This window comes from Bombina bombina, chromosome 6 (assembly GCF_027579735.1).
Source record: "Bombina bombina isolate aBomBom1 chromosome 6, aBomBom1.pri, whole genome shotgun sequence".
Taxonomy (NCBI): Eukaryota; Metazoa; Chordata; class Amphibia; order Anura; family Bombinatoridae; genus Bombina; species Bombina bombina.
In genome coordinates, this window is record NC_069504.1 from 874,371,126 (window position 1) to 874,398,051 (window position 26,926).

General features: G+C 37.6%; 1 protein-coding gene across 1 annotated transcript in view; it reads right to left on the reverse strand.

The window, feature by feature from the left end:
- The window catches only part of LOC128664756 (rho guanine nucleotide exchange factor 15-like), a 243,905-nt gene extending 217,548 nt beyond the window's left edge, over window positions 1-26,357 (reverse strand). Inside the window, exons 1-2 of the mRNA XM_053719564.1 lie at window positions 25,937-26,357; window positions 12,803-13,240 (exon numbers count right to left, since the gene is read on the reverse strand). Coding sequence (XP_053575539.1) covers window positions 12,803-13,199 — 397 coding nt within the window. The 5' untranslated portion in view covers window positions 13,200-13,240; window positions 25,937-26,357. The remainder of the gene's footprint in view (window positions 1-12,802; window positions 13,241-25,936) is intronic.
- Between the last annotated feature and the right edge of the window lie 569 nt (window positions 26,358-26,926).

The window sequence follows — 26,926 nt, forward strand, 5'->3', positions numbered from 1 at the left end:
GCGCTTCATAAATAAAGTATAATAATAATAATAATAATAAATATTGCAAATCAATTATCCCCGATTCTCTAGTGTCGTTGTACGAGTATGAACCCTCCCTGGCCTCCAACGGAAATAAATATGAGGTAAATAGTTACGGTTATTTAGCTGGCAGCAGGTTTCCAATTGCCTAGGGCAGCAAAAAAACTAATTACACCAATTACACCAAAATTTCACATGAATTTAGTAAGTGCTTTGTTGCCACCTGTTTTTCCATGATGGTCTTAGAAGCAGGATACAGTGAAAGCTACACAAGGCTATACTGTATGTATCCATCCTGACAATTGTGGTGGCGTATTCTACAAATACCAGTGAAGCACCCTTGGCTAATCATACATTGTTGCTAACCTTGTACATTTTATTCAGTTGTTAATGACTACTTCCAACTGAATAATGCTGTGTATCAAAAGGCAAAGGTCAACCAGACGACGGTGCCTGAGGCAAACACATAACAATAAATTCACACTCTTCTGTGGATTCTGGTAAACCTAAAAACTGACATCCCAGATAATTTTCATCACTTGTTAGGCTCAAACTGTGGTTTAAAAAAAAAGAAAGAAAGAAAAAGGAGAATAAGAGAAAACAAAGGGGAAAAAAAAGGGATGGGGAAAAAAAAGGGATGGGGAAAAAAAAGGGATGGGGAAAAAAAAGGGATGGGGAAACCCCCCCCCCCCCCCCCCGAGAATTAGAAAAAGAAAGCTCAGAACTGTTTTACGTTTGACAAACAAAAAGACTTTTGTTTATTCAGGTCTTAGGCTACCAATAAATTGCCACGGATTCCTGTATGCTAAAATGAATAATACCTGGTTCCCTGTAATGATTGCACCTGCCACACCATATGTAAGCACAGCACAGGTGCCTATGTATGAATCAGGAAACCTGGAACAGAATAAAGTCGATGAGGATAGTGATGTGTTAAAGGTTTTAATGTAATTTGATTCTATTTATCATCTAGATTGTAAATTCCCACGGGAATAGGGCCCTTAATTCCCCCTGTATTTGTCTGTAAAATGTTGTCTTTTATTGTATTGTTTCTCCTTGTACCCATGGGCAGCGCTGCGGAATCTGTTGGTGCTTTACAAATAAAGAACAATAATAATTATTCTTTACTTTTTATACTTCATTATCAAACCTTTTCATCTCCATCTTCTTGCCCCATATAGTCCCCCCCCATCTCATGCTTATTATGGTTGTCCACTGCTCAGCATGAGTACCGGTATCCCAGGTGTCCTCAGTGGAAAATAAGCTCATACTCTCATAAAATTGCAATTGTCACAATTTAATATAAAAATATATGACTCTGAAATTAAAAACACAGAAAGCAACGCATTTCTCAGATCTCTGTGTGTTTCATCAGGCCTGTATCATGCTGGGCCAGTTAGCTGGGACACTGCAAGTTCCCAGTCTGCCTGACTTAGCACAATTGGGTGCCGCTCCATTTGCGAGTATCCATCTTTTATTCAGTTTTAACCACCTTGTATCTACTATATCACACTAGGAGGCGCCTTTGTTTTGTGATCTATTCACAGAAAAAGTTTATATACAGATGGAATATTGTGACAAAGAGCTGACTCCCATTGGGTGTGACCGACCCTCCATCAGCCTGAACATCCAATCAGGATTACCATTGTTTAAGGACCCCTATTTCTTGTATCCATCTATGGACTGACTTCTGGAAACAGCTAAGATATATTAGGACTTTGGTCCAGTGTTTCTTCTTGTCACCAGACAAGATTAAAGGGACATTATACACTCATTTTTTTCTTTGCATAAATGGTTTGTAGATCTATTTATAAAGCCCAAAAAGTTTTTTTTTAAAAATGTATAATTTTGCTTATTTTTAAAATAACATTGCTCTGATTTTCAGACTCCTAACCAAGCCCCAAAGTTTTATTTGAATACCGTCAGCTACCTTCTCCAGTTTGCTCCTGTTTGTGTAAAGTGTCTTTTCATATGCAAAAGAAGGGGGGATGGGGGGAGTGTCTTATTTGCCACTTGCAGTGGGCTTTCCAACTGCCTTTTCGACAGAGCTAAACTGAGAGCTTCTAAGTACATTTTTAAACCATTTTATACTGGATTTTTATATCAGTATCTGGGCATCTTATTATTTATAGTAGTGTCTATTACATGCAGTTATATGAAAATGAGTGTATACTGTCCCTTTAAGTATTTGTTTTTCTATATATCATTAGTATATTGTACTTATTTTGCCTTTATTGTGGCTAGTATCATATCTATTTTTTCTTCACTTGCTTGCTGCGCTCCCTCGAGTTGATACACAGTTGGTGTATCAACAGAATAGGAGTCTTTAATTGTTGCATTTAGTAACTTTAGACAGCTACTCTCTTAATATGATAGAATTGAAACAGAATTCTATGTCCCATTAAAATGGTTTAAATCAATATTAAAAAAGGGACATGAAACCCACCTTTCTTTCATTATTAAGATAGCTCATACCTTTTTAAACAAGTTTCCAATTTAATTCTATTAGGAATTTTGCTTAATTCTCTTGGTATCCTTTGTTGAAGGAGCAGCAGTGCACTACCGGGAGCTATCTGAACACATCAGTAAGCCAATGATATAGTGTTACATGTGCAGCTCCTGAGCCTAACTGGGTATGCTTTCTTAACAAAGGATACCAAGAAAACTAGATAATAGAAGTAAACTGGAAAGTTCTTTAAAAAAAATGTAATGATCTATCTGAATAATGAAGGTAAAATGTTGTGTCTGTCCCTTTAATACAGCAAACATATACCTGCTCAAGTATTAAAACAAAGCATTTTCTATTCAGGGACTAGAACATCCAGTTTTCCAAAGAAAAAATAAATAAACAAACAAAAAGAAAAACAAAAACGGATAGTAAAATATCTATTCATTTATGTTTTCCTTTTTATTTATTCATTTTTTCTTTGGGAAACTGGATGTTCTGGTCCCTGAATAGAACATGCATTGTTTTAATACTTAATAAGCTTACTTTTTTTCTCTCTATATGCAAGAAAAATCAAATGTCTGTGCAACAGACATTGACATATCAATGGCACATAGTGTTGCAGATCAGCAAGCCTCACAAATGTGGATACCACATTTTCATAGTGCCATACTGCCCCAGCGACGATAAATTAAAGGGAACCTAAATCACACTTTGAATTAAAGGGACAGTCTAGTCAAAATTAAACTTTCATGATTCAGATAGAGAATACAATTTTAAACAACTTTCCAATTTACTTCTATTATCTAATTTGCTCACTTCTTTAGATATCCATTGTTGAAGAAATAGCAATGCACATGTGTAAGCCAATCACACAAGGCCTCTATGTGCAGCAACCAATTAGCAGCTACTGAGCATATCTAGATATGATTTTCAGCACGTGATATCAAGAGAATAAATCAAATTAGATAATAGAAGTAAATTAGAAAGTTGTTTAAAATGACATGCTCTTTCTAAATCACCAAAGAAAAAAAATTGGGTTTCATGTCCCTTTAACGACCAAGGACGTGCAGGGTACGTCCTCAGAAAAAAGGCAGTTAATGCCTGAGAACGTACCCTGCACGTCCTCGGTGTGGAAAGCAGCTGGAAGCGATCCTGCTCGCTTCCAGCTGCTTTCCGGTTATTGCAGTGATGCCTCGATATGGAGGCATCCTGCAATAACCTTAAATGGCCATCCGGTGCAGAGAGAGCCACTCTGTGGCCCTCTCTGCACCGGACATCGGTGGCCGGTAACGTTGGTGGGTGGGAGCTGACTTGGGAGGCGGGTGGGCGGCCATCGATGGGCCGGGTAATGTAGAGGGGGGCGGGATCGGGGGCGGGGGCGCGCACAGGCGCGCGCACACCGGGTGGCGGGCGGGCGCGTGCACGGGGCGGGAGCGGGTGGGAACCGCTACACTACAGAAAAGTTTCAGGTACAGCTTTTTATTTTAATAAAACAACAGTAAAGGTATCTAGGAGGGGGTGGGGGTTTGTTCTTTGGTGGGTAGGGGAGCTACACTACAGAAAATGGGGAAAAAATGAAAAAGCAACTGTTTTTTTTAATAAACTGGGTACTGGCAGACAGCTGCCAGTACCCAAGATGGCGGCCATTAAGGCAGAGGGGGAGGGTTAGACAGCTGTTTGGTGGGGGATCAGCCAGGTTGGGGGCTAAGGGGGGGCTCCTACACAGCAGCATATGTAAATATGCTTTAAAAAAAAAACCCAAAAAGCCTAAATATATATTTTATTTTAGTACTGGCAGAGTTGCTGCCAGTACTTAAGATGGCGGGGACAATTGTGGGGTGGGGGAGGGAAGGGAGCTGTTTGGGAGGGATCAGGGGGTCTGATGTGTCAGGTGGGAGGCTGATCTCTACACTAAAGCTAAAATTAACCCTGCAAGCTCCCTACAAACTTCCTAATTAACCCCTTCACTGCTAGCTATAATACACGTGTGATGCGCAGCGGCATTTAGCGGCCTTCTAAGTACCAAAAAGCAACGCCAAAGCCATATATGTCTGCTATTTCTGAACAAAGGGGATCCCAGAGAAGCATTTAGAACAATTTGTGCCATAATTGCACAAGCTGTTTGTAAATGATTTCAGTGAGAAACCTAAAATTGTGAAAAATTTAACTTTTTTTTTAATTTGATCGCAATTGGCGGTGAAATGGTGGCATGAAATATACCAAAATGGGCCTAGATCATTACTTGGGGTTGTCTACTACACTACACTAAAGCTAAAATTACCCCAAAAAGCTCCCTACATGCTCCCTAATTAACCCCTTTACTGCTGGGCATAATACACGTGTGGTGCACAGTGGCATTTAGCATCCTTCTAATTACCAAAAAGCAACACCAAAGCCATATATGTCTGCTATTTCTGAACAAAGGGGATCCCAAAGAAAAATTTACAATCATTTATGCCATAATTGCACAAGCTGTTTGTAAATAATTTCAGTGAGAAACCAAAAGTTTGTGAAAAAATTTGTGAAAAAGTGAACGATTTTTTGTATTTGATCGCATTTGGCGGTGAAATGGTGGCATGAAATATACCAAAATTGGTCTAGATCAATACTTTGGGATGTTTACTAAAAAAAAAAAAATATATACATGTCAATAGATATTCAGGGATTCCTGAAAGATATTAGTGTTCTAATGTAACTAGCGCTAATCTTGAAAAAAAAATGGTTTGGAAATAGCAAAGTGCTACTTGTATTTATGGCCCTATAACTTACAAAAAAAGCAAAGAACATGTAAACATTGGGTATTTCTAAACTCAGGACAAAATTTAGAAACTATTTAGCATGGGTGTTTTTTGGTGGTTGCAGATGTATAACAGATTTTGGGGGTCAAAGTTAGAAAAAGTGTGTTTTTTTCCATTTTTTTCTCATATTTTATAATTTTTTTTAAAGTAAATTATAAGATATGATGAAAATAATGGTATCTTTGGAAAGTCCATTTAATGGCGAGAAAAACGGTATATAATATATGTGGGTACAGTAAATGAGTAAGAGGAAGGTTACAGCTAAACACAAACACCGCAAAAATGTAAAAATAGCCTTGGTCCCAAAAGGACAGAAAATGGAAAAGTGCTGTGGTCATTAAGGGGTTAAGTGCAACATTATGAGAGCATTGTAGATCCAATGTGCTCAAGTAAACTATGGTTGCCAATCTGCCCCATGTGATAAAAAAAAAAAACAAACACGATGGCGGCAACTGCAGTGACAGATTGGTGTATTGCCCTTTAATTGCCCCATGTTTCAATCTTAAGCAGGGGTTTATGCCAGGGCTCGACAAATTTGTTCAAAATCTAGGAGACAGTCAATAAATTTAAGAGCCAGAAACATTTGCCCACACCCGAGAGAATTTACTGTATAAATTTTCATATAATTATATATTATAACAGCTGCTAAATCTTAGGTATGGCCAGGGGCGGCCAGCAAGGCAAAGTGGTGTTTTGGGGTCTCTAAACCAGGGCATCAGTGCCTAATTGTAAGGTGCCAGTGGCTACTTGGCACCTAGGTTTGTCGAGCCCTAGTTTAAGCCACACTGCTTTATCTGTGTTTCTAGCAGTTAAGGGGTTTAAGGTGAGTCCCTTTAAGCATGAAATTTATATGGAGAGTTTAACAATGCAGGTCTTTATTTATTTGTGCACAGTATACACATAAAACTAACTGACTTTTACCTTTTAATGAAATTACACGTTTCCCTATATTATAAAAACGCTGTACTACTTGTACAAAACTAGCAAAATATATATTATAGATCAAGGCACACTCAGTACTTTTATGTGTTGGACACTTAAAGGGACAGGAAACCCATTTTTTTCTTCTTTCATGATTCGGATAGAGCATACAATTTTTAACAACTTTCCAATTTACTTCTATTATCTTATTGCTTCATTATTTAGAAATTCTTTTTTGAAAAGCATAAAGGTGGTACCCTAAGCACAAGGGTGCTATTTGCCGATTGGTCGCTTCTCATATAAAATGTGTTAGGGCATTTAATTATTGCACTTCTACATTACTGCTTGCATATAGCTAATTTTCTAATCCCTGCAAAGTGATTAAACATAGTTCACATCCTCTCCAGAGAAGGAAAGCATCAAAGAAGCAATGCACTACTAGGAACAATCCGAACACATCTAGTGAGACAATGACAATAGGTTTACAGGCATAGCTAGCTCCCAGTAGTGCATTGCTGTTCTGGAGCCGACTTTAACTAAATGTCTAACATCTTTGTGGGGTTAAATCATCGTTATATGCAAGAAAAAGTACAATAATAAAATGCACTTAAGAGTATTTTCTTGCTCTTCTAACAATTATAAAGGAAATGGTTTTTGTTACTTCCAATTGTTTTTATAACTGGAATAGAATTAGGCTATTTTTTTTTGTGCTGAATGCCCACACAGTGATTGTGGCGAGTCCTGTCCTGCTTTTCTCAACAAGGAACTATTTGGCAGACTCCTGTTCTCAAACAATGGTATTTTTGTAAGTTGTATAAACATAGAACTCAGACAGGACAGGAATTGAGGGTGAGTTAAGGGGGACGGCCTTATCAAGAGATAAGCAGTGAGCAACGCCCTGTAGCAATAACATATAGTATGTATAGAATTTGTTTCTCACTGCAATGGGCATCTCTGCACAGTATAAACATAGCACAGCATGCAGCATTTTTAGACCCTTACCATGCATGGCCTGTTTGTAACCACAACACACATTTCAGATTATGTAAATGTAGATTTTGAAGGAAAAAAAAATAAAAAATCAGAGCAAGCAGTTTTAGTTTGAGCTAGAATGTATCATCTGTTATGCAAATATATGCTAATTAGTAGATCTGGTAATTTCCCCGCAAAACAGGTGGATTTACCAACAATTCAGAAACTAATTGCTGATTCCTTATTATCTGATAGAGCAATTGGATAACTCACTTAAAAAAGGGACATAAAAGTGCAAATAGAAAACGTGTTTCAGCATCTTTTCATTGCACTGGTACTTTGTGTTTAAGTCCCTCTTGTCCCCTCAGATGTTGTCAATTTCTCCACCCCACTTTGATTTTATGCCTCTATATCACCCATATAAAAATATGCTGTCACCTTCCCGATCCCTCACAATGGTCTCTGCCAAACGGTTACCTTATCTGTGCATTCCATCCCTCACATTGCCTTTCCTTCCTGCTCCCGCAAAATATTTCCCATTCCCCCATCCCGACTTGTAACTTTTATTAACAATTCTCTCCCTGAACTTTCCATAAGCTACCTACACATCAGGTGTGTGTGCGTGTGTGTGCACTCGCCGTGATACAAATAAATTTTATTGAGTTAATGTTTTCGGGGGTAACCCCCATCCTCAAACTTTAGTGAATAAGGGCTGGGCCTTACAAAACCTGGTTCGCGCAGGAAGTGGACTAAATAACAGGGTGGATTGGGGATTCAGTAGTGGCAGCCGTTAATCTCATCCTATTATTAGTTTAATTTCTATATATCCTATACTACACTTTTGATGATTTTCAACAAAGGATACACATATTTGTATACTAATCTATACATGGAATGTGGGAATAGATCTCTATAGAGGCGCTTTTCTCAAAACCCACTACACTCATATATATATATATATATATATATATATATATATATATATATATATATATATATATATATATATATATATATATATATATATATATATATATATATCCCTCTGTTTACAACGGTTCAATTTGCGCCGTTTCAGAATAATAACCTTTTTTTTTTACTCATGTGATTGCTATTGAAAAGCATTGAAAAGCATTGCATTGATTAAAATAGCCAGTAGGTGGAGCTGTCCCCTTGTGTTGCAGCAAAGATATGCAAGTCAAGCAAGCTAAAGCGAATCAGTATAACTAGACCTAAAGCGAATCAGTATAACTAGACCTGAGCTATCGAGCAGCTTTCATAGGAACAAGATCTTCCTGTCTATAAATCAGTCCAGACTGGAATGCATAGAAAGAATTGTTTGCAGAAAAATGCAAGTAAAGTGTGTGTTGTGTGATTATTTTATTAGGTTTATAATGCTGTTTAGCATTTAAAGTCTTAATTTCAAAGCTTTAAAAATAATGTATTAGGTGTTACTTATGATACAATATATTTACACACACACACACACACACATCCATGAATTACAACATACGCATATGAAGTGTATTTGTTCATGTATTTGTAATAGGAGGTAAAACTTGCCCAGCCTTTGTCAACATAAAACTGAATAAAGAACACATAGATATTTCTAGATTACTCATATTTCTACATGTGCTGTAGAGAAGAAGATTTTGAGTCTCAGGAGGAGAGAATAGAGACCACAAGTGCTCCTCCTGAGGGGTTTCTGCAAAACCTGGGCAGCCAGCTGTCTGTGTTTTATTTTTATTTTACTAGGCATGTTATTTAACCCTTTCGTGACAGGGTTAAAGTGCCTACATCGGAACAACTGTTCCGATGTAGACAAATTGAAACTACGCGATCGTGCATACGATCGCGAGATTTCAATTATTGGATCGCATCTGGGGGGCGTCCCTACAATCCTAGGAACGCCCTCCAGACCGCGATTAAATCCCTGAAGCACAGAAGGCTTCAGGACAGCCGTTAGTTATGACGTTCCATTCCGTCATAACGGCTTTAAAGCCCAGTCTAATTATGACGGAATGGAACGGCATAACGGCTTTAAAAGGTTAAAAGTGTCAAAGTAGCAGCAATACAACAAGAAAAGGAGATAAATAACAAAATATAGTTGTTAAAGCTACTGGTCTTCTAAGAAAGAAAAGGAAAAAAAAAAAAACACGCACACAACAACCTTAAATAGAAACATAGAATTTGACGGTAGATAAGAACCAAAAAGGCCCATCAAGTCTACCCATATTACATGTTACTTTTTCCTTACGATAGCCTTATGCATGTCCCAGGCATTTTTAAATTCCTTTACAGTTTTTGTGTTTACCACCTCAAATGGAAGTATATTAAATGGAGTAAAAAGCAACAAAAACAATAGACAGCAATTAAAAAAATAGTTTAAAAAAAAACTGAATATATTTATTAAAACATAATATATAAAAACAAACATTGCAAAAAAATATACTTGAACAAATTGAAGATCCACAAATGTTGCTTGCCTTGAGTCCGGCCAGACCATTTAACAAAAGACAACGCGTTTCGTTGTCTTTTGTCATATAGTCTAACCAGACTTAAAGGGACATGAAACCCCAACATTTTCTTTTATAATTCAGATATAGAATATTATTTTAAACAACTTTCCAATTAACTTTTATCATCTTATTTGCTTCTTTCTCTTGGTATCCTTTGTTGACGAAGCAGTAATGCACTAATGGGAGCTAGTTAATGCATTGGGTAGGCCAATAATATGAGGCATTTAAGTGAAGCAACCAATCAGCAGCTCCTGAGTTTAACTAGGTAATAGTATCCTTTACAACAAACGATATCAAGGGAGCAAAACAAATAAGATAATAGAAGTAAATTGGAAAGTTGTTTGAAATTCCATGCTCTATCTAAAACATGAAAGAAAACATTTTGGGTTTATGTCCCTTTAATATGGTAGACAAGCAACATTTGTGTATCAATTTTATGCAAGTATCCTTTTTTATTTTATTACATTGTTTTTATATATTATATGTTTTAATATTCTGGGGGGTTTAACAATATCGTTTGAGAGCTACACATAGTAATATAGTAGATGAGATTGAAAGAAGACAGAAGTCCATTAAAGGGACACTGAACCCAAAAAAAATGTATTTTGCGATTCAGATAGAGCATGCAATTTTAAGCAACTAATTTACTCCTATTATCAATTTCCTTGTTCTCATGCTATCTTTATTTGAAAAAGAAGGCATCTAAGGTTCTTTTTTGATTCAATACTCTGGACAGCACTTTTTTATTGGTAGATTAATTTATCCACCAATCAGCAAGCACAACTCAGGTTGTTCACCAAAAATGGTCCGGCATCTAAACTTACATTCTTGCATTTCAAATAAAGACACCAAGAGAATGAAGAAAATTTGATAATAGGAGTAAATTAGAAAGTTGCTTAAAATTGCATGCTCTATCTGAATCACGAAAGAAAAAATTTGGGTTCAGTGTCCCTTTAAGTTTAACCTATACACAAGAGAAAAATCAATGTTTCTTTATTGCATTTAAAAGATTATATTTTAAATCATTTAGCTTTTTGAAAAAAAAAAAAAAAAAATTTCCTGTCCTGAATAAATACATTTTTGTTTTCACGCTTGTGGAGATCTGTTTGCCTATGCACCAATAGGGATTGAACTGATCATCCAGTTAGCAATTTCCTCCTAGTTTCAATTAAAACATCTTTACCAAAAAAAAAAAAAAGGGGACATGAAACCCACATTTTCTCTTTCATGATAAAAATAGAGCATATATTCTTAAAGAATTGACTATTTTCAATTTTGCTTCATTCTCTTGGTATTCTATGTTGAAGAAGGAGCAATGAACTACATTGAGCTAGCTGAACGCATCAGTAAGCCAATGACAAGAAGCATATATAAGAGCTAATGACTAATAGCTGCAGCGAAGCGGCACGCTACGGCATCCTGTCAGCTTGGGAGGAGTCATTAGATGCTGGCGGCGTTTGTTTACTTCTCCATTATCTCCGCGAATGATAAACACTTTGCAGAGTTTCCAGGAAAGTTGGATCAGCACTATAGAGTGGGGAACCAGGCCATAAGCAATGAAGTGACGGAAGGTCCCCAATCACAGCTTTAAATCTGGTGAGGGATCCGCTATTAGTGCAGTTTGTTTAGTGTTAGAAATGGTGTCGGCCCTACAGTGAGTGTCTCGGACGTTGCACAGTGGTTGGGTTGTTAATTGTTTAAGATCGCATTTCTTTTTTGAGAATTATATCTTTTATATTTGGTGCACTGTTTTCATGCTTAGAAATGATGGTAGAATTAAGCATATATGTGCAGCCACCAATCAGATGGTAGCTGCCAGCCCGTGAGCCTACTTAGGTATGCTTAAGTAAATTGAAAAAATGTTTAAAATTGCATGGTCTGTCTGAATGAATGAATGAATGAATGAATGGAAAATGTTGGGTTTCACGTCCCTTTAATAAAAAATGAGCTGGCTCCTAAGCTTACCAAAAGAACGAAGAAAAAATAATAGGAGTAAATTAGAAAGTTGCTTAAAAGTGAAAGGTCTCTCTGAATCATGAAAGGGAAAAAAAAAAAAAAAAAAAAAAAAAAAAGTTAAAAATCCCTTTAACCAATTTAAGCATCTCAATATGGTCCTTTTTAAATATTTTAAGGCAGAAAAGTATGTGTCGAAATATTTAAAAAAAATAAATTTTTAAATCATTGCATTATTTCACAGGCAGTGTGACGCCAGTGGCGGGCAGCACTGTGTTATCTCAAGGGAACTGCTGCATATTGTGTGCCAGCAATTTTATTTACATACATATCCAAGAACTGAAAGTCTATCTAAGCTATTCAAAAAAGGACTGTAGTGTAAACAAGGAAGTTACCAACAGCAGATTAAATACTAAGATGTAAGAGGAAAGACCTATTTTTTAGGTACTCTGGAACACTTGGTCAAGTGATTTTATCAATAAACAAGCAAGAAAATACAAATAATGCACGAACAAGAGACAGAGAAGCTGCCATTTAAAATCTAAACTGGCTGCACATTAAAGGGACATGAAACACATTCTTTTTTCTTTCCGGATTTAGAAAGAACATGCAATTTTAAACAACTTTTACTTCTAATATCTAATTTGATCCATTCTCTTGATAACGTTTTTTGAAAAGCATATCTAAATAGGCTCAGTAGCTGCTGATTGGTGGTTGCACTTAGATGCCTAGCGTGATTGGCTCATCCATACGCATTGTTATTTCTTCAACAAAGGAGATCTAAAGAATAAAGCAAATTCAATAATAGAAGTAAATTGGAATGTTGTTTAAAATTGTATTCTCTATTTGAATCATGACAGCAAAGTTTTGGGTTTCATGTCCCTTTAAGCAGACATGGCTTAGTAATGGAGCCCTTACGTTCCTCATACTGGTGAGCTCTACCTTGTACAACATTAATCCCTAATTGAAATAATATTCAGTTAATGGTGAACATTTGTATTCTATCTACTCAATCCACTGAATCTTCAGTACCAACAACTGACTTCCAAAAGAACAGAAGTGGTTGTGATTTAGCATTAATTTAATTTTTTCGGGATATACTTTTTAGTTGTTTCTGTTTTCTTTTATAAAGGAGGTGTAATGTTTTTCTCTAGGTAACAAATACTCACGTGGAGGACAGGATACTCCTTGTTCATCTTCTTTCTCCACCTGCACCTTTGCCTGGTCTTCCTTTTTCTCCACCGGTGACCTCTTCCCCTGTGACTTTGGGTGCCCTTTGGAAGGATTTTCCTCTTCCGCATTTCCATTTGAATCCCTCTGAAACAGACCAGCTATCCTTTTGACGTTGACATTGGAGGTGGGTTGGTCAGATGTACTAGATTCTGAATGTTCTGTGCTAGAGTTGGAGACAGAGCTGTCTGGAATAGTTTGGGGACATGGTGGTAGCTTCTGGGGTGGCTTTGGAGGCAGATGTGGAGGTGGACGGTTCGGGGGTCTTGCTTTTATGATGCGCTGAGGTTTTTGAGATAGGGCTATGGGAGGCGGTAAAGCATCAGTTGCTGACATGATATCAACGATGTCACTGAAGCTGCATTATGAAAATGAACCTGTATAAAGAAGAAAAAATAAATAAGTTAGTGAGTTTTACAATAAGAGAATACAACATTGTGAGTACTGCATAACTGCTAGATTTTAAAGGAATATGAAAGTCAAAATCATGCGCGCTATCATTATAGAACCTAAGTTACACTGCAAATATCTGAAGGAGAGGTGCTGCGCATGTGCAAACTGGTCAGGACTGAAATGTAGTGAAAGATAGATTTCAACATGGCAGCACCGGTGACAAGAGGGAGGAGGGGGAATAACTTCAATACTATGCTTATAAAATGTATTTAGTGTTTAATGCCCCTTCAAGATACACTCCAAAGTAAAAGTTTAAAAAAAAAAAATGATACCAATAGGACACAGTAAATTTAATAATAAAAGTAACTTTGAAAATAAAATGCATGAGTAAGGTCATTCATTTTACCACAAAATTGTTATATATATATATTTTCTATCTTTTGTATGGTGATACAGACGGAGTAAAGGATCTAGTTCATTCTCAGACTATTCCTCATTCTGCAATGTGAAACAAACAATAGGAATCTAAGAGTCTGGCATTGCCCCAGGAGCATGGCACAGTGACAGTCAGGATGGAGCTATGCGTCTGTTCCTTGAGCGATAGGGTGACACAGACACAAGGAAGCTAGGAGTCGGTCCACCTTACCGTTTATGTATTCAGGATGCTGCTGTAGTTATTTACAGACCCAAATATTTATGTTTCAAAATAATAATCCTGTCCTCAAGGCACAACAACATCGTTCGAACACAAGCGCTCTAGCTAGCTTGGCAATAGACCTGGTGCTAATAACGCTCACTGTATTTCTTCCTCTTAAAGTGACATAAGAGATTAATACTATGGGCTTATCATGTAGCAGCTGCTGCCAAACTGTACTGAAAACAAAGCCGATTTAGACTTTCCTTTTTAAAAAAACACTGAGATCAGCTAGCACCAAGAGCACGTGATAGGTGCCAGTTTCTAAGTTTACCCGGGCGCTGATTGGCATGTACATCATGGAATGCACTTAGCAATTAGCACTCCGGTAAACTCCAAGACCAGCAAAGTGTTGATCAGTGCTCTTAATAAATAAAATAAAAAAATTAATTGGCCCAGTATACGTTTGACTTCAATATTCCCTTAAAGGGACACTGAACCAAAAAAAATTTCTTTTGTGATTCAGATAGAGCATGCAATTTTAAGCAAGCTATCTTTATATAAAAAGAAGGCATCTAAGCTTTTTTCTTGGTTCAGAACTCTGGACAGCAGTTTTTGATTGGTGGATGAATTTATCCACCAATCAGCAAGGACAACCTAGGTTGTTCACCAAAAATGGGCCGGCATCTAAACTTACATTCTTGCATTTCAAATAAAGATTCCAAGAGAATGAAGAAAATTTGATAATAGGAGTAAATTCGAAAGTTGCTTAAAATGTCATGCTCTATCTGAATCACGAAAGAGAAAATTTGGGTACAGTGTCCCTTTAACAAATATCAATATCAAATAAGATACAGAAGATGCAGCCCTTGGAAATAATTTGCAAGTAGGATTTATTAATACTTGCATCTGGCAATAAGAGGGCACTGATAGGGGTATTTTTTTCCCCATTGAAAAACTATTTAGCATGTTGAAATAAAGAACTTTTATATGAATGATAGAAAAGTTGACTTTAAAAAGGACCACTAAATACAGAATAGCATAATCGATAAATGCATAATAAAAAGACAATGCAAAAGAATGGAGTTTGAATTTCAAAAGGGTAGTAGACTTTTTTCTGACATAAGTAAAAGTTAGTTACATTTTCCTTTCTAATGCATCATGTGACAGCTATAAGCCAATCACAAAATGCATATATGTATATATCTTGTGAATCTTGCACATGCTCAGTAGATCTGGTGCCTCAGAAGGTGTGCATAAAAAAAAAAAAAGATTGTGGATATTTTGCTAATGGAAGTGAATTGGAAAGTTGTTTAAAAGTATGTGCTGTGTCTAAATCATGAAAGTTTAAAAAGGGACATACAACAATAATAAATGCTAGATAGAATGATGCATTCAAAGAAAAAAATTAGTTTGAGAATAAAATGTAGATGTATTTTTTAAAGTTTCATTAGCTGTTTAAATAGCGACAACATAAGTGTAAAGTTTTAGTATCTATAAAACAATGGGAGCTGCCATCTTGTAACTTAGGTTACATTCTCTGCTGTGGCCAATTAGTAACAGTTATAAATAGGTATCTAGACTGTTACAGCCAATGGCTTTGTGGAATATAACAGTGTTCTGCACTTCCATTTCTAACAGGAACTGAAAAGCTCACAATTTCAGAATGGAATTACAGGAAAAGGGAACAAAATAAATAATAAACGTATATTGCAATATAAATATATATATATATATATATATATATATATATATATATATATATATATATATATATATATATATATATATATATATATATACATACACACACACACATACATAATTTAATGTCCCTTTAATGTATCTTTATATTGTGGTGAATGCATACTTTAGAGCACAATTAATAAGAGCTAAAGCCACTTCTGAGTTAGGAGTTGTTATAAAGAGAGGTAGGTAATCTATGTATGGTATAAGAACTATAGCTTTCTTTATAAGAGTCAGATTTCCTTTAGGGAGCCTCAGCAAGTGCAGCATGGAATGTACAGTCTTACGATGGGGGCACAGATGTTACTCAAGCCACAGGTGAAGGATTTTGGGCCTAATAGCTGGAAGCTTGAAGACAGATCTTACATACACAGCTGCAAATCCCGTGACATCACTGAGCAAATGTCTCCCCGTCTCTAGGGTATGTCTGAAGCTTTACCCTGTTGTTTGGTCATTGGATACAGCATGTGTGGTAGACACAATGTATATATTTAGGCCTCAACCTGAATTTAACCCTGCAGCCCATCTTTGGGGGCAGGAAAGGCTGAGCTTCCTGCGGACATTATACAGGAAGGGAAATATCTTCTAATCATATCCTCCACCTCTGTTATAGGAGAGACAGAGAGGGAAAGAACTCTAATATTTTCCAAAAAGATGCAGCAAGGGACAGGGACCCCAGCAGGAAAGAAACTTCAGATCATACCTACTAGGGAATGGACAACTCAATGTAAAAAGAGAAAGATAGTGATTGTGCACCTGTATTCCAATGCAAACACACACACACACATTCTGGCCTGTTAACAGCCCATACTGACTGGCATCGCCTAGCCTTCTGATAGACTGAGCTTGAAAAATCCCTTGAACCAATGAGTCATAGTTCCTAAAAAAAATTACCCATGTTTATTGATAGATAAGCTTTATTGTTTCCCAATTCATATATGTATATTCAATCATGTGAATTTATGTGTATATATGTTGGAACAATGGCGCCGATAGACTTGTTCAATTTGTAAAAAGAGCAATATCTGTCATGCGCAAAAAATTAGATAAATAAATAAAACCTGGCTCCACAATCTTATTATTAGGACCATAAATTTGATATAAATTAGGGATAGACAGATATATCGATTTTAAGGGCCAATATTTGGAATTTCTGAAATATCGATATCGGCCAGAAACTTACCGATATGGAGCAAATCAAAAGAAATTTAGCTCTGTATGCTTCAGGGAAACTATGTAGTTTTAAATGACACAGAATATCACACAAATCATCTATAGCACATGTAAGCTGGACATAGAATCCTATACTATAAAAGGCCAAGTGTGTTTGTCCGAAGCGGTCATGCGCAGTAGAGACAGCACGAGGACAAACACACCTGGCCTTGGATTCCCTACTTGATCTGCCGACTGCCGCAAGAAGTGGGCGTGGCCGAGCATGTGCAGGGCGTGACGGCCCGTGAAGGGGGCGGGTCCGGGGGCAGGGCCGTGGAGAGAGCTCAAAAGAGGGGAGAGCGCGAGCGTTAAGCAACTTTCTAATTTACTCCTATTATCAATTTTTCTTCATTCTATTGATATCTTAATTTAAAAAGCAGGCATGTGATGCTTAGGAGTCTGCCCATTTTTGGTTGAGAACCTGGGTTATGCTTGCTTATTGGTGGGTAAATGTCAGCCTCCAAAAATCAAGCGCTATCCAGGGTGCTGAACCTAACATGGGCTGGCTGCTAAGATTTACATTCCTGCTTTTAAAATAAAGATAGCAAGAGAACAAAGAACAATTAATAATAGGAGTAAATTAGAAAGTTGCTTTAAATGTCATGCTCTATCTGAATCATGAAAGAAAATAAATTGGGTTCAGTGTCCCTTTAAGTGGCACTTAAAGCTACATATTTTCCCTGAAGTACACAGAGCTAAATTACTTTTGATTTACTCATAGGGGTGAGCAATACATAAAATCAATCTGCTTGCTAATTGCCGTCACAAATAGAACCTTATTTGTTGCATGCTGGTCAATTTTACCCATTGCAAAACATTTCACTAAAGCTGCTATATTTGAAGATTTTTTAATTTAAATATTTTGTTTCCCCTTTCATGGGCATAGAAAAAAAAAAAAAATATGATAGTTCAGGCACATCAATTAAATGTCCACAACAACAAACCTGGAGTAGAAAGCTATGCAGTATAGGAGACTACTATCAATATTCTCTAGCAGTGGATAACAATGCTATGACCATTAGGTGGCGCTGTTACACGTGTATAAAACTGCCCATAAGTGACATAATAAAGAAACTTATAGTCCACTCCTCTGTACCAGGGAAGGTATTTGCAATCCAGTAAATATATGAGCATATTAAAAATTAAAGCAAATAAATAAATCTAGCACTGATATTCCAGCATGTCCTTTCTTTCTCTGTCAAGTGGTAGTATATATTTATTTTTTTTACTTTACTTTTAACCCTTATCTGTAACGCGTACCACCAAGTGAGAGTGTTTTAGTGGAGTGGCAGCAATATATGAAAAAAAACAGAAGCCGTTTAACAGGAGAACATGCTGAAATGTAATGCTTTCTGTACTATAAAATGTTTTTCTACTTAACTGGGAGTACTGAAGAAATCGTGTAGTTTCTAGCTTTGCAGTAGTGACTTAAATTTAATATCAGTGTGCAGTTTAAAAAAAGGGATTTATGAAATTGTTCTATGTTTTCAAGCACTTTATTTTTCCCATTTGTTTACTTTTAATGTTTAAAATTTTAATGGAGGTTCTGGTGATTAATGTTAAAAATTTTAATAAGCATGTTCAGTTTATACCAGATTTGTGTAGAAATTGTGTTGATTTTTCAGAACTTTAAATGTACAGAATATCGGCCAGTTATCGGCTTGAAAGGCGGTCAATAACCGGTATCGGCCCTGAAAAAACGATAATCGGTCTATCCCTAAATTATAAAAATGTGTCCAACTTGATATAGGGTTAAATTTTTTAAGAAACTGGCCATGCTAGTTAGCAAATACTAGCCCAGATAATCATGTAATCTAAAACGGATTGTAAATGACGATTCATTTCATACTACATTACTACACACATAGATGACATTTCTTAATGACAGGGCCTGCATTTGTATATGTGTTTAATGACCTAAACCTTAATTCTCAAGAAAATAGAGAGACGCACTCACTGAGACAGAACAATAGCTAGAAAAACTTCTGTGCTTGTCCACAAGGCCAGTACCACTCAGGGTGCAGTCTCTTTTTGCACACTATGCCTTTTCACAGAGAAAAAATATCCTGTAGCATATCAGTCTGATCCTGCCCAATGACAATCCAGCACCAAAATACCAGGCAATTCTTCTCTGAACAAGACAAGCAACAAACCCCAGACGTACGTTTCGGCCTCTCTTGGGCCTCGTCAGTGAGGTGCAGTTGCATATCTCTAAACCTTAATACTGACAGAGTGGCTACCCTATCACACACACACAGACTCAGCCATACTTTTCTCTTAAAACGTCTTTTAGCTTTTTAAAAAAGATTTAACATGCAGTGTAACCCCCTCTTTCCAATCTGGGTTCTCAGTCCCCCTATCAATAATGGATTGTCATAAAATGGCAATCACCTTCCTAACGCAAGTACTGTATGGGTGGCATATGTCACACATACACACAAAAGCCCTCACATGAAAAAGGGAAGTACACTTTTTTTTTTCCAAATGAGGGATGCCCCTGGCAATTACGTGCCTACTAAGTGACTTTAACATCAATCTTTAACCCCTTTCTGATGTTTGGACCTTCCATGCAGTCCTAACTGCACGGGGCTTTAGCGCCGTTGGGATGGCATGGAACGTCCTAGCCGTTTGGCTGTACTGAAGCAAACAGGGTTCCCTGAATGGGATCGCGGCTTGAAGGGGGTGCCTTGCGTCATAGGCACGCCCCCCTTACTCGATCCCTTCATTAAAATCTTGTGATAGCATATACGAGCACGTGATTTGAATTTGGTTTTCAATCGGAATGTTGTTTTGATGTAGACAAACTAGGCCCGTCATGAAAGGGTTAAAATGGACCCTATCACCCCAAAATAATATCTACATCAAGGCAAGTGGCTCCTCTTTCATGGAGGAGTCACATGTCTAGATGGTTATCAGCTGATTACCATGGCAACATATGGAATATCATTGGAGTGGGGTATCCCCATTGTTTGTTCAGGATACATATAGGCAAACTTGAGATCCTTTATATGAAAGCAGTAATCCTCATCTTTCAAATGAGTGATCCTGTGTCCATCCATCCATCAGCAGTGTATCATAACAGTAATATTCTATTTTGGAGGTTCTCGTGATTAAAAGGACCAGTCAACACAGTAGATTTGCATAATCAACAAATGCAAGATAACAAGACAATGCAATAGCACTTAGTCTGAATTTCAAATGAGTAGTAGATTTTTTTTATTGAGAATTTTAAAAGTTATGTCTATTTCCACTCCCCCTGTACCATGTGACAGCCATCAGCCAATCACAAATGTACAGTGGGGCAAAAAAGTATTTAGTCAGCCACCAATTGTGCAAGTTCTCCCACTTAAGAAGATGAGAGAGGCCTGTAATTTTCATCATAGGTATACCTCAACTATGAGAGAAAAAATATGGAAACAAATCCAGACAATCACATTGTCTGATTTGGAAAGAATTTATTTGCATATTATGGTGGAAAATAAGTATTTAGTCAATATCAAAAGTTCATCTCCATACTTTGTTATATATCCTTTGTTGGCAATGACAGAGGTCAAACATTTTCTGTAAGTCTTCACAAGGTTGTCACACACTGTTGCTGGTATGTTGGCCTATTCCTGCATGCAGATCTGCTCTAGAGCAGTGATGTTTTGGGGCTGTCGCTGGGCAACACGGACTTTCAACTCCCTCCAAAGGTTTTCTATGGGGTTGAGATCTGGAGACTGGCTAGGCCACTCCAGGAACTTGAAATGCTTCTTACGAAGCCACTCCTTCGTTGCCTGGGCGGTGTGTTTGGGATCATTGTCATGCTGAAAGACCCAACCACGTTTTATCTTCAATGCCCTTGCTGATGGAAGGAGGTTTGCACTCAAAATCTCATGATACATGGCCCCATTCATTCTTTCATGTACATGGATCAGTCGTCCTGTTCCCTTTGCAGAGAAACAGCCCCAAAGCATGATGTTGCCACCCCCATGCTTCACAGTAGGTATGGTGTTCTTTGGTTGCAACTCAGCATTCTCTCTCCTCCAAACACGACGAGTTGTGTTTCTACCAAGCAGTTCTACTTTGGTTTCATCTGACCATATGACATTCTCCCAATCTGCTTCTGGATCATCCAAATGCTCTCTAGCATACTTCAGACGGGCCCAGACATGTACTGGCTTAAGCAGGGGGACACGTCTGGCACTGCAGGATCTGAGTCCCTGGCGGCGTAGTGCGTTACTGATGGTAGCCTTTGTTACGTTGGTCCCAGCTCTCTGCAGGTCATTCACTAGGTCCCCCCTGTGTGGTTCTGGGATGTTTGCTCAAAGTTCTTGTGATCATTTTGACCCCACGGGGTGAGATCTTGCGTGGAGCCCCAGATCGAGGGAGATTATCAGTGGTCTTGTATGTCTTCCATTTTCTAATTATTGCTCCCACAGTAGATTTCTTCACACCAAGCTGCTTGCCTATTGCAGATGCAGTCTTCCCAGCCTGGTGCAGGTCTACAATTTTGTTTCTGGTGTCCTTCGACAGCACTTTGGTCTTCACCATAGTAGAGTTTGGAGTGTGACTGTTTGAGGTTGTGGACAGGTGTCTTTTATACTGATAAGTTCAAACAGGTGCCATTAATACAGGTAATGAGTGGAGGACAGAGGAGCCTGTTAAAGAAGAAGATACAGGTCTGTGAGAGCCAGAAATCTTGCTTGTTTGTAGGTGACCAAATACTTATTTTCCACCATAATATGCAAATAAATTATTTCCAAATCAGACAATGTGATTGTCTAGATTTGTTTCCACATTTTGTCTCTCATAGTTGAGGTATACCTATGATGAAAATTACAGGCCTCTCTCATCTTCTTAAGTAGGAGAACTTGCACAATTGGTGGCTGACTAAATACTTTTTTGCCCCACTGTATACACGTACCATGTGACAGCCATTAGCCAATCACAAATGCATACACACTTATTCTTGCACATGCTCAGTAGGAGCTGGTGACTCAAAAAGTTTAAATATGAAAAGACTGTGCACATTTTGTTAATGGAAGTAAATTGGAAAGTTGTTTAAAATTGCATGCTCTATCTGAATAATGAAAGTTAAATTTTGACTTGAGTGTCCCTTTAAGAGACCTTTATTACCCCTCACTATAGAAATATATATAATAAAACCCTGCATTTGAAAAACTAAGGTCCCACCTTTCAAATAAGGGTTTACATGTTCATATAACTGTCACAAGTGTCATAGTAATATTAAGTGTGTGTGTGTGTGTGTGTGTGTGTGTGTGTGTGTGTGTGTGTGTGTGTGTGTGTTTTATAAGGTTATAATATTTGGACAGGTATAGGAGCATACATACATTGATTGTGAAAATGGGTTAAGCAACCCTTCCAGGAGAGATAAAATGCATTGGTGTCTTGGGAAGATGAACTGATGCTTAGGGGTTGATTTTTCAAGCTGAGGCAGACAGGGCCGCACATACGCGCCCCTGTCTGCTGCAGCTCGCCTCTGGCGGCCTGAATTTCGCATTGCACACGAGCGCGCACAGCCAATCACGCGTGGGCAGAAGCTGTCAATCTCCCCAGTTGGACGAGACCGGGGAGATTGAAATTTTCCACATAAGAGGTAGCGAAAGGTTAGGGAAGCAGCAGTCTGATGACCGCTGCTTGTTAAATACGGACTGCAGGTTCTCTTGTGAGAACCTGCAGCCGTAGCTGGGCAAATTGTTTGATAAATCAACCCCTTAATGTGGGACCATAAAAAGTGTGTATGAAACATTCAGAAAATAATGACTCCTGTGCAGCTATCCACATTTCATATGTTGGCATATTCTGCAAACTATTGTCTAAAATAGTTGGTCTGATTGAAGAAAGAAAAAAAAAAAAAAAAAATACAAAAAGGTATGCTTTCTGTAGGTGTCACACTGAAAACCAGTTGTATGTGTAAATGCAAAGCAGTGCCAAACAAAAACAGCTCTAGTGTGAGCCATTTCAGGGGTGTGAAATTGCTCATCACCAAAGGGGTTAAAGTATCTTAAGACACTGCATTGATGCAGACAGTCAGGAGTAATCTATACATATAGACAGTAAACACACACCACGTTTTGTGTAGGACCAGCTTTGGAATTTGACTGGTGCTGTTACTATATGTTAAAAGGGACAGACAGTCTTGTCAAAATGAAACTTTCATAATTCAAATAGGGCATGCAATTTTAAACAACTTACCAATTTACTTTTATCATCAAATTTGCTTTGTTCTTTTGGTATTCTTTGTTGAATGCTAAACCTAGTAGGCTTATAGGTTAATTTCTAAGCCCTTGAAGGCTGCCTCTTATCTCAGTGCATTTTGACAGTTTTTCACAGTTAGAGCTAGTTCATGTGTCATTTAGATAATATTGTGCTAGGAGTCAGCATTGATTGGATAAGAACTGAAATAAGGGGCAGTCTGCAGAGGCTTAGATACAAGGTAATCACAGAGGTAAAAAGTATTAAAATAACACAGTTAGGCTGCGTTCGGGCAGCGCCCCAAGCGAACTGGAACTCGCTAGGAGCGTTTTTCTCACACTGGCAAGTGAGATGCCTGGCGTTTTTTGAGCGCTCTGGTGACGTAAGTCCCAGCGCTTCCAGCGTGTTGGGACTTTTCAGAGCAAGCTCAGACGCTTGGAAACATGGCAGCCTCCACACACGTGTTGCTGTGGAGGCTGATTATATATATATATATATATATATATATATATATATATATATACATACACACATACACAAACACACACACAAAGACCTGACGTTCAATCATTGTGCCTACTAACTACTATTTCCCTTACGGGGTGGGCTGGCGACCATCACCATATTGACAAAAAGTGGGGGTATTTTGTATTTATTCATAGTAGTGAGGCTTAGTTTCGCTACACACATGCTTAACCCTCTGCAGGCCATTGGCTATTTATTAGCCCTATTTAGTTATAAATAGCCAATGTGTTGCAGAGGGTTGAGCATGTAATACACAAGGGAGCTTAAACGTTCGCATGCGCAAAGTCCATTATTGTGCAGCAGATCCCTTTGCGCATGCAAACGTTTTCTCTAAGCTCCCTTGCTTGTGACATCACCTAGCGCCACGTCATCGCTGTAAGAGAAGTGCCTCCACTAGCTCCTGAGCGCTGCCCGAACGCAGCCAAAGTTATGCAAAACTGGGTAATGAGTAATAAAAGGATTGTTTATCTTTTTAAACTATAACAATTCTGGAATAGACGGTCCCTTTAACCTCATACAAACAAGTAGTATTTGTGCATAAGAAGATGCATTGCACTTTCTAGCCCTTTAAGAACAAATCTCTCCATCCTTCCAGGGCCTGCAAATATCTATACTTTTTAAAGGATAACATTTTCATGAAAAAATCCCACTCTTATCAAAGGACCTTACAAAAAAAAAAAAAAAAAAAAAAAAAAAAAAAAAAAAAAAACTTTAAATTCTGTAGGCTCTTCTGAAGTTATGAAAAATAAACCAAAGTGTATAAATCCTATTTATGGAGAATTGGGTGTGCACATATCACTAAAACCCAGAAGGTTTGCTGCCAAATATGCAATCATAGCATATCAGTAACAAAATGAAATGTGTCCCTATTTGGCAAGCTGAAATATTTGGAAGTATGAGCTACTCTATAAAACTGGCCACAAAATACTAGGGAGAAATGTCTATTCTCACTAAAAGGGCTCTCTCTGCAGTGAAAAACCCCCACCTATAACCAGTGCCGGTGTTAGGAATTTTGGCAACCCAGACGAAGATTGAAGAAAATGCTTTTTAACAAAATGTTTTAGCAGGTGTTATAAAGTGACAATAAAGTCAAATTTAACTCGTGATTCAGATAGAGCAGGCAATTTTTTAACAACTTCTGTTATCAAATTTGCTTCATTCTCATGGTATCTTTTATTGAAGAGTAAAACTAGGTAGGTTCATAAAAGTTTAGGAGTGTGTTCATATATTATATGAACATAAAACATGACAGCATAAATGGCTACTGCATGTAAAGCTGTGATGTCACTACCTATCAGGATGATACCAGGATTGGCACAAAGAACCATCCATGACCACCTAATTCTGAAACAATATACAGTATTAAAGGGACATTAAACCTAAAATGTTTCTTTCATGATTCAGATGGAGAATACAATTTTAAAAAACATTCCAATTTACTTCTATTATCTTATTTACGTCATCCTCTTGATATACTTTTCTGAAAAGCATATCTAGATAGGTTCAGTAGCTGCTGATTGGTGGCTGCACATAGATGCCTCATGGGATTGGCAGACCCATGTGCATTGCTATTTCTTCAACAAAGGATATCTAAAGAATGAAACAAATTAGATAATAGAAGTAAATTGGAAAGTTGTTAAAAATTGTAATTTCTATCTGGATCGTGAAAGAAAATGTTTGACTTTAATGTCCCTTTAACTCCAGCATTGACTTTAATATACCATAAAGCTAAAATTCGGTGATATTATCCAACGCCAGTCTATGCCAGAAAAATACTGTAAATCCTAATGAGGACATTCTGCAACCACCAGAGAGAATAATCGGTCAGTTTTATCAGCTGAAAGATATTAAAATTGTTTCACCAACCATATTTACTGGTTCTGGCTCATTGTTATATCATTCAAAGCCACTGTCATTTTAGAATTACAAAGGCGCATTTTCCTCTCAAGGTTAACCAACACTGACAGAAATTCTAGGCTTTTATTTCAGTTACCTCAGTGAGAGTCAGAGAAAATTAAAAATATCATTGCAAAGATGGCAGTGCCTGCATCAGGGTGTGTGATCAAACGTAGAATAATCAAAATGACACACGCACAAAATGAATAAAAACAACAATATATACAAACTCGTCATTTCCATGCACCCACAAACCAATTTATTGAACGTAATGGATAACGCCACTGACCCACTCTTAGATGGACATAACAGAAAGCAAGATTAGGTTTGTTAACATGAATACATTTTATATGGATAAAAACGCAATACGTGCAACGAACACATGCAAAAAAAATAAATACAATAAAAAGGTTTGAAATAGACATTTATATATTGTGCAGCTACAAACAAATGACGCTGGAGCACTTACCTCTCTGGCTTTGTACTGGGGTTATGGGAGATGTGAACAGGGGTTAAATCCAAAAGCTACTCACAAAGACTGTTGCACATACATGATGAACACATGTTATTGAGACGGTAAGTACAGGCATATAAGTGTCCGACTTCTGTATATTTAGTATACAAGAACCGGCTGCCCTCTGTACACAGTGAAAGCAATGGGAGGAGCTGGCCGTACCTAGGAGGAGCGTTATATACAGGGGAGGGGTATCTATTGTTCTCACACATATACAGGAGGGGAGCGTGTTTATGGGTCTCCAATCTCCGTGTATGTTGTATGCGTAAATTAGTGAATATGTTTCAGGTATGTTTTGTTGTTTGCATTTACATAGGTTTAAATCTAGTGTTGGCCTACAGCATTTTTTTCTTATTTAGTTTTTTTTTTCAAAACAATCACAGCTTACTTCATGGGGTATAGATCTGGTTAATTTGTGAAATACAATAAATATGCCCCATATATTTCTGACAAAAATATCAAACGTACACGTAGAAGGCGTTTTGCATTTTCTTTGCAGTATATAAGGAAGGCTGCGTGTCTGTTGGGTCAGCTGGGATAGGGTGTGTTACTCACACTTGGCACCATTATTTTTGTACCCCTCCCGAGTGAGTTTGACATGCTATAAAGTTACACACCCTCCTCAACATGCAGAAACATTAACCCCTAGCAGCTTATTTGCTTCCACATCCCTAGAGTCTGGTCCCTCCCATTGCAGGATACTGCAACTTGATAGGGCTAACAGAGTATCGCATATAGAAGGTAGCTGTGATTTTGTCTCTCTATGCTGAATGATGCATATATTATCGAGCTGTGACTGTCCCACGCACACTGGATCAGATAGAAGAATCCTGTCCCTCCTGGTGACATATAGAATAGATAGAGCTATGAGGTGACACAGAGGTGCATACAGAATGAGCTATAAGTAGTTCTCTCCTCCTTTCGGGTGGCAAAGGGGAGTAGACA